The sequence below is a fragment of the Salvelinus sp. IW2-2015 genome, linkage group LG24, assembly GCF_002910315.2.
Source record: "Salvelinus sp. IW2-2015 linkage group LG24, ASM291031v2, whole genome shotgun sequence".
Lineage (NCBI taxonomy): Eukaryota > Metazoa > Chordata > Actinopteri > Salmoniformes > Salmonidae > Salvelinus > Salvelinus sp. IW2-2015.
This window is the reverse complement of record NC_036864.1, coordinates 9609281-9618098: the sequence shown is the minus strand read 5'-3', so window position 1 is coordinate 9618098 and position 8818 is coordinate 9609281. Positions and strand designations below refer to the sequence as shown.

At 39.2% G+C, this 8818-nt stretch overlaps 1 protein-coding gene across 1 annotated transcript in view; it reads right to left on the bottom strand.

Annotated features, from left to right (window-relative positions):
• LOC111951369 (protein mono-ADP-ribosyltransferase PARP12) overlaps positions 1-6008 on the bottom strand; it is a 25148-nt gene extending 19140 nt beyond the window's left edge. The window contains exon 1 of the mRNA XM_070434725.1: positions 5460-6008. Within this exon, the coding sequence (XP_070290826.1) occupies positions 5460-5734 (275 nt within the window). The 5' untranslated portion in view covers positions 5735-6008. The remainder of the gene's footprint in view (positions 1-5459) is intronic.
• Between the last annotated feature and the right edge of the window lie 2810 nt (positions 6009-8818).

Genomic DNA, 8818 nt, shown 5'->3' with positions numbered 1-8818 from the left:
GACTCCGAGGTGTGGAAAGCTCTTAGAGACTCCGAGGTGTGGAAAGCTCTTAGAGACTCCGAGGTGTGGAAAGCTCTTAGAGACTCCGAGGTGTGAATACTTAAATACATTTCTAAAATCATGTTTTCACTTTGTCATTATGGGGTATTGTGTGTAGATTGGTGATAATTATTATTTTTGTATATCATTTTGAATTCAGGCTGTAACACAACAAAATGTGGAATAAGTCAAGGGGTATGAATACTTTCTGAAGGCACTGTATGTAGACACACAGATTAGTCTGTGTGGTTCCTCCTTTTGAAAAGACCCAATCTGTGGCAAAACCGCTTCCTGGTCCTAATTTTTAGGTTATTATATACTAAAATAGCAAGGATTTCCTTGTTACTAAAGCCAATTCTAAAGTATAATTTTAATTAACAGTCATCTACTAAGGTGGCACGCACAGCAACAGGGAGCCATGGAGGCATGAAATTAATACAACTGCGAGTTTATTCTTGTAACGGCTGTCGTCCTCCTCTTGTGATGAGGAGAAACGAGAAGGATCGGAGGACCAATGCGCAGCGTGGTAAGTGTCCATAATGTTTATTTTCAGACATAAACTGAACACTACAAAACACAAAACAATAAACGTGAAACGAACGAAACCGAAACAGTACCSTGTGGCGACCAACACTAACACGGAAACAAACACCCACAAACCAAAAGTGAAACMCAGGCTACCTAAGTATGATTCTCAATCAGGGACAACGATTGACAGCTGCCTCTGATTGAGAACCATACCAGGCCGAACTCAAAACCCCAACATAGAAAAACACACAAACTGCCCACCCCAACTCACGCCCTGACCATACTAAATAAAGACAAAACAAAGGAAATAAAGGTCAGAATGTGWCTATTCTCAAAATATTGCCACTTTACTCTCAAAATGTAATTTTGACTTTATTCACAAAATGTACGTTTTTAAAGTACTATCCGTGCAAAATCAAAGTGCCACCACCCATCACCAGTTATTTATTTTTTTCTCTTCACTTTACCCTAAAAGTAGACTACAGAAAGTAGGCTACAGATTATATTTTTTGCCTGGGTTAGGCACAACATGTTATCTAAATGTAAATACCTAATAGAGCTCCACAGTGGAGGTGTCATAATTCCCCCCAAAAACCTAGCGGTCAAACAGGAAAATGGTTCCAATCATTTTCCAACATAAAATTTTTCCCATATGGAATTTTAGAAACACTTMAAATAAGGGCTGTGTTTTGTGTCGCTTACCCTGGGATGACGTAAATCTCATGTAAATCTCTCTAGGAGAAAGTGACTTCTATCAATATATTCGGCTCTATTTACTCTCATATTCAAAAATGCTAATTAGCATCAAAGTAGACATCATGCAAGACTACAAATCACAGCAAACTCCTGCACATCATCTCTAGTTGACGCCTTTGCGAACAGGTATTGTGTCCATTTAAAACTTAGACAAGACAGTTCATAGAACTGTAAATTTAAAGAAATGTAGTCAATTTATTCTTTAGTAAATTTAGCTAACATTAGATAAGAATCTCTGAATTAACTACCTTTGCCTCGATTCGGTAGTCTCGTCTAGATCATCATGGCATTTGTAGTTCTTTATGATAGCCACATTAGCAACTAATTTGCATTTAATTTTGGGGGGGTAAATATACAGTTGAAGTCAGAAGTTTACATACACCTTAGCCAAATACATTTAAASTCAGTTTCACAATTCCTGACATTTAATCCTTGTAAACATTCCCTGTCTTAGGTCAGTTAGGATCACCACTTTATTTTAAGAATGTGAAATGTCAGAATAATAGTATAGAGAATGATTTATTTCAGCTTTTATTTCTTTCATCACATTCCCAGTGGGTCAGAAGTTTACATACACYCAATTAGTATTTGGTAGCATTGCCTTTAAATTGTTTAACTTTGGTCAAATGTTTCGGGTAGCCTTCCACAAGCTTCCCAAAATAAGTTGGGTGCATTTTGGACCATTCCTCCTGACAGAGCTGGTGTAACTGAGTCAGGTTTGTAGGCCTCCTTGCTCGCACAAGCTTTTTCAGTTCTGGCCACAAATTTTATATAGGATTGACGCCAGGGCTTTGTGATGGCCACTCCAATACCTTGACTTTGTTGTCCTTAAGCMATTTTGCCACAACTTTGGAAGTATGCTTGGGGTCATTGTCGATTTGGAAGACCCATTTGCGACCAAGCTTTAACTTCCTGACTGATGTCTTGAGATGTTGCTTCAAATATATCCACATAATTTTAATTCCTCATGATGCCATCTATTTTGTGAAGTGCACCAGTCCCTCCTGCAGCAAAGCACCCCCACAACATGATGCTGCCATTCCCGTGCTTTACGGTTGGGATGGTGTTCTTCGGCTTGCAAGCCACACCCCTTTTTCCTCCAAACATAACGATGGTCATTATGGCCAAACAGTTCCATTTTTGTTTAATCAGACCAGAGGACATTTCTCAAAAAGTACGATCTTTGTCCCCATGTGCTGTTGCAAACTGTACTCTGGCTTTTTTATGGCAGTTTTGGAGCAGTGGCTTTTTCCTTGCTGAGCTGCCTTTCAGGTTATATCGATATAGGACTTGTTTTACTGTCGATATAGATACGTTTGTGCCTGTTTCCTCCAGCATATTCACAAGGTCCTTTGCTGTTGTTCTGGGATTGATTTGCACTTTTCGCACCAAGTACGTTCATCTCTAGGAGACAGAACGCGTCTCCTTCCTGAGTGGTATGACGACTGCGTGGTCCCATGGTGTTCATACTTGCGTACTATTGTTTGTACAGATGACGTGGTACCTTCAGGCATTTGGAAATTGCTTTTCCCATGATGTCAAGCAAGAGGCACTGAGTTTGAAGGTAGGCCTTGAAATACATCCACAGGTAACCTCCAATTGACTCAAATGATGTCAATTAGCCTATCAGAAGCTTCTATAGCCATGACATTTTCTGGAATTTTCCAAGCTGTTTAAAGGCACAGTCAATTTAGTGTATGTAAACTTCTGACCCTCTGGAATTGTGATACAGTGAAKTATAAATGAAATAATCTGTCTGTAAACAATTGTTGGAAAAATTACTTGTGTCRTGAACAAAGTAGATGTCCTAACCAACTTGCCAAAACTATAGTTTGTTAACAAGAAATYTGTGGAGTGGTTGAAAAACGAGTTTAAATGACTCCAACCTAAGTGTATGTAAACTTCCGATTTCAACTGTAGGTGAATATATTGATAAAAGTCATCCTAGAGAGATTTACACRGTTATCAAAACGTCACACCAGGGTAAGCGTACATAGAACACAGCCCTTATTTTAAATGTTTCTAAAATCCCCTGTGGGAAAACTATGGTGGAACTTTCACTGTGACCTGCTGCTGACTATCAGGCAGTGAGCAGGCTGTTACTGAGTGAGTGGTGGGAAGGGGTGCTTGTGTGTGTTGAGAGCACTGGTTGACAGAGCGCTGCAGCATGCAGCTGAGTCATGGAGACAACTTTTTTACCAGWTTTAGGTAGACTATTTAGATTGGTCATTATGGAAACACCTATTTCCAAACCTTTTTCCATAAAACATTAATGTGCTAGAACTGATATGACGGAGACAAAGCATTGGAAAAATACTTTAGGCACACTAGAGCGCTTTAGATAGTTGGTTTAAAGTAAACTGCATTCTAATGTCAACTTTTCTTATGGAAAATCAAATCAARCAAAGGGTTTTTGGGTCTCGAGCACTGCACAAGTGGAAATTTGAAATGGAAGTTTTGGAATTCCCTCGCATGCTTCTGTTATAGGGAAAAAGTGACATTAAATGTGGAGAATGATMGATTTGCATATGTTGGCCATCAAGTAGGCTATTCATTTCTATGCCATTGTAGGCTACTGTAGCCTACCATTTGATACAATGAATACGTTGAAATCACAATATCAATTTGTGCCACTTGTGTAGCCTACCTGGAGCTGGCAAATGTATTTAATAAATAGCCTATAACTTCAGTTTGTTGTTGTAGCCTTATGTTATTATGCAATTATTAATGGCAATGTTTAGTTAATTAAATTGGAAGTTATCAATTGTAATCATGGTCACAGCTCAATGTCAGTTTCATTGTCAGGACTTTTCCCTGAATTTAGATGTTGGCCTACCAGGGGCTATGGGCTACCTGCATCTAGTTCAGCAAACCAAGGCAAAGTTGAATTGCAATTATAAACACTGATTTTAGTCAATAGCCTATTCCTATTGAAATAACAAGTCAAGCTCGCAAATAGGCCATTTATAACAGTTCGTAGTCTTAACATCTGGCACATAATAATGGCACAATTGCCAGAAAATAGTGTTTATTGGACAGAGATTTTGAGATCCTCTGTCCAACTTTCATCACTCAAACTCTCCTGTCGGATTTATCTATAGTTATGCACATGCACAAACTGGATATATTTAGTCCTGAATGCTGATTGGCTGACAGCTGTGGTATATCAGACTGTATACCACGGTTATGACAAAACATTTATTTTTACTGTTCTAATTACACTGGTAACCAGTTTATAATAGCAATAAGGCACCTCAGGGGTTTGTGGTAGGCCAATATACCACAGCTAAGGGCTGTGTCCTAAGAACAGCCATTAGCCGTACTATATTGTCCATATACCACACCACCTTGGGCCTTATTGCTTAATTATAGCAGTCAAAATAAGTTAAATCGACATCCATTGATGGAAAATGTTTAACAAGGGTGAATTATCTTTTCTCTTGCGACATATTYTTAAGCTCAGAAGGATCATTATTTTGATGGAAAACCTCAGCCTATGTCGTTACAAATTATGTCAATATTCCTTCCTAACTGCTAGATGACGTTATGGAAAAAAGGGTTTATTGGATAAATGTGGCAACTCCTCTCTTGCTGTGAAAAAAAGGGGGAATAGTTCTCCGGCCTTGTGCGCGGGTTTTGAGGGGTCATTGGTTAAAAATATTATCTTCACCTGACAACCCTGGTGGTTCTCAATATACACCAATAACGCCATAAAGCAGGGTTCCACAACTGGCAGCAATGGTTGTTTTATATTTGCTCCCCAAGTTTTCTGAGCAAAAAAACACGAATATTTTTGTTAATTTTTATTTGGACATAAAATACTAAAAACAACAGGAGATCAGCTGCAAGTGATTTTAATTTGAGAAATCTGTTACAATTATTCCCAAGCATAATTATAGAGAGACTTGATCGTATACAAATGTAAGCAAGATTTGAAATCATTACGTTTCAGTGAAATATTATATCTGTTTGGGATTCTTGCGGTCAATTTGCAGTCAAATGATTTGTAATTATGATCCCTGCCATGAAGCAAAGGGAAAGGCTATGTGCCAAAAGTTCCCCAGAGCAGGCCTTGTGATTAAAATAGCGTCACGGTAACAACAGTAACAAAATTGGAAAGCGTTGAAGTTCCATACCTTCTCCGACTGAATGGGCAATCCCCAAGCATGAATCGTTTACAAAAATGTAAATTTCGGCATCCCTGGCAATCTTTGGATTTGCACAGTCGAACTCCAGTCTTGGCTAACACCCTTTCCTCTCCGTTAGAAACAACAAAACAAAATTTCGCTCTATTCGTAATTACATCCCGCACCGAGACTTGCAAGTCACTGTAAAAATTTGCATCTAATTCATCGACGTTCATTGATCCACGATTAGCACAAATAAGTTTAGTTATTGTCGATTCCGTCATTTCTTCAACCCGTTAAACACAGCTATATTCTTTCCATATGGTTCGGAACTCTGACGAGGAAATGATGTGTTGAGAAGGAAGCTGGTGAATGAATCGAAAACGAAACTTAGTATAACCTTACTGATCATTCCTCCTTCTGCAATGCAATAAAGCGTTCATATTGCACAAAATAATTAGCAAGATCTTGACACTAGCCAATGTGTTAATAGTATTTATATAAATAGGCCTGGAATCTTTATCATTGGAGTGTAAATACGGAGGTCTACTATCGCCTGTCTACTGTAAAAAAATACCAACTATGCCCAGTAGATGTCAGATGCATCCCATCCAAACTCTAGGCCCAGGGGAAATTCATGTCAGTCAAATCACCTACAGTGATCAGAATTTTTTAAACATGTAACTATCAATATATTGCCATGAATTTGTTGCAATTTGCATCCTTATATTTGTGCATAATTGTTTATAGTGTTACGCTACATACTATGTGAGTGCCAGTTGAGGTTGCTGAGGGAAGGATGACTCATAATAATGTCTGGAATGGAGTCAATGGAATGGTATCAAACACGTGGTTTCCATGGTCGACATTCCAGACATTATTATGAGCCATCTTCCCCTCAGCAGCCTCCACTGATGATTGTGCTGCCGTTACCATATGCCAGGGAGTTACACTCACGGCTGTACAGCAAGATTGAAACTCTCTCATATTACATTGGTGGCAGAGGTGGGATAGCCCCTGTTGTCTCTGGCCTATGTTGTAAGTGTACCATTGAACGCCATGTTGGGCTTCATGCAAAAGTACACATAGGGAGAGTAGGGCTATTTTGCTGATAATAGGCATATAATATCTTACATCAGGAGTACTCAGCTCTTACCCTACGAGGTCCGGATACGAGGTCCGGAGCCTGCTGGTTTTCTGTTCTACCTATTAATTAAGTCCCAGGTCTAAAGCGGCCCCTCAAAAAATGCCATGGAACTGGCTTCGAGGTCCCGAGTTGAGTTTGAGGGGCCTACATGCATAGTATAATTGACAAATGTTATAGAGGGAAAATATTGTTATGAGAGTTTTATTAAAATATGCACCTTTTGGAAGACCCCCTGGGACCTCTGGAAACTTTTGAAACCAGTGGCACATTTTTATTGAGCCCACTTGATGGCTATGAATGGACATCTCATTTCAAACTCATTCCACGGAGTGCCTAGTGTCTGCAGGTTTTTGTTTTTTCCTTTCAATTAAGACCTAGACAACCAGGTGAGGGGAGTTCCTTATTAATTAGTGACCTTAAAACTTCTTATGGCTGCAATCCCGTTAACGGGATGATGTGACAACAGCCAGTGAAAGTGCAGGGCGCCAAATTCAAACAACAGAAATCTCATAATTAAAATTCCTCAAACATACATGTATCTTATACCATTTTAAAGGTAATCTTGTTGTTAATCCCACCAAAGTGTCCGATTTCAAATAGACTTTACAGCGAAAGCACCACAAACGATTATGTTAGATCACCGCAAAATCACAGACAAACACAGTCATTTTCCCAGSCAAAGACAGGAGTCACAAAAAGCAGAAATAGAGATAAAAGTAATCACTAACCTTTGATGATCTTCATCAGATGACACTCATAGGACTTCATGTTACACAATACATATATGTTTTGTTCGATAAAGTTCATATTTATATCCAAAAACCTCWGTTTACATTGGCGCCATGTTCAGAAATGCCTCCAAAATATCCGGAGAAATTGCAGAGAGCCACGTCAAATAACAAAAATACTCATCATAAACTTTGATGAAAGATATGTTTTACATAGAATTAAAGATACACTTGTTCTTAATGCAACCGCTGTGTCAGATTGAAAAAAGCTTTACGGAAAAACACAATATTCAATCATCTGAAAACAGCGTTCAGCCACAAAAGCAAGCCATACAGTTACCCGCCAAATTGTGCAGTCAACAAAACTCGTAAAAAGCATTATAAATCTTCACTTACCTTTGCTGATCTTCGTCGGAATGCACTCCCAGGACTCCCACTTCCACAAGAAATGTTCGTTTTGTTCGGTAATGTCCATCATTTATGTCCAAATAGCTATTTTTGTTAGCGTGTTTGGTAAACAAATCCAAAGTCAGGAAGCGCGTTCACTAAAAGCAGACGAAATGTCAAAAAGTTTGTAACAGTCAGTAGAAACATGTCAAACGATGTATTGAATCAATCTTTAGAATGTTTTAACATAAATCTTCAATAAAGTTCCAACCGGAGAATTACATTGACTTCAGATGTGCGATGGAACAGAGCTCCCTCTCATGTGAACGCGCATAGTCAGAGCATGGTCAGGTCATGGCAGATCTGACTAATTCCTGTCTCCTTCGGCCCCACTTCACAGTAGAGGCATCAGACAAGGTTCTACAGACTGTTGACATATAATGGAAGCCGTAGGAAGTGCAAACGCATCCATATCCCACTGTGTATTCAATAGGGTCTTGGTTGAAAATCGACCAACCTCAGAATTCCCACTTCCGGTTTGGATTTCTTCTCAGGTTTTTGCCTGCCATATGAGTTCTGTCATACTCACAGACATCATTCAAACAGTTTTAGAAATTTCAGAGTGTTTTCTATCCAATACGAATAATAATATGCATATATTAGCAACTGGGACTGAGGAGCAGGCAGTTTACTATGGGCACCTCTGTGCAACTTTCATCCAAGCTACTCAATACTGCCCCTGCAGCCATAATTAATGCATCGCTCAAGTACAAGGGTGGAGCATAACACGCAGACACTCAGCCCTCCGTGTGTAAACATCATCGGCAATATCCCGATATGGGGTACACCTTTAAGAAAGAAGTGGCTGCAGAAGAGAGTCTGGCTGCAGGCTAGACGAAAGTGTATTTCTTGAATATAATTATGTAATTGGCAGCCTGGATCTCGTAGGCGTCTCTTTCTAGCAATGAACCATTTGGAGATCTTTCTCCCCAATAAGAAACGCCTACGAAACTCGGGAAGCCAATAAGATAATTTTACGCAAGGAACGCCTTTTTTTATCCATGCTGCAATCAAACCCTCTTTAACAAGGGGGCTGGGCTCAATAC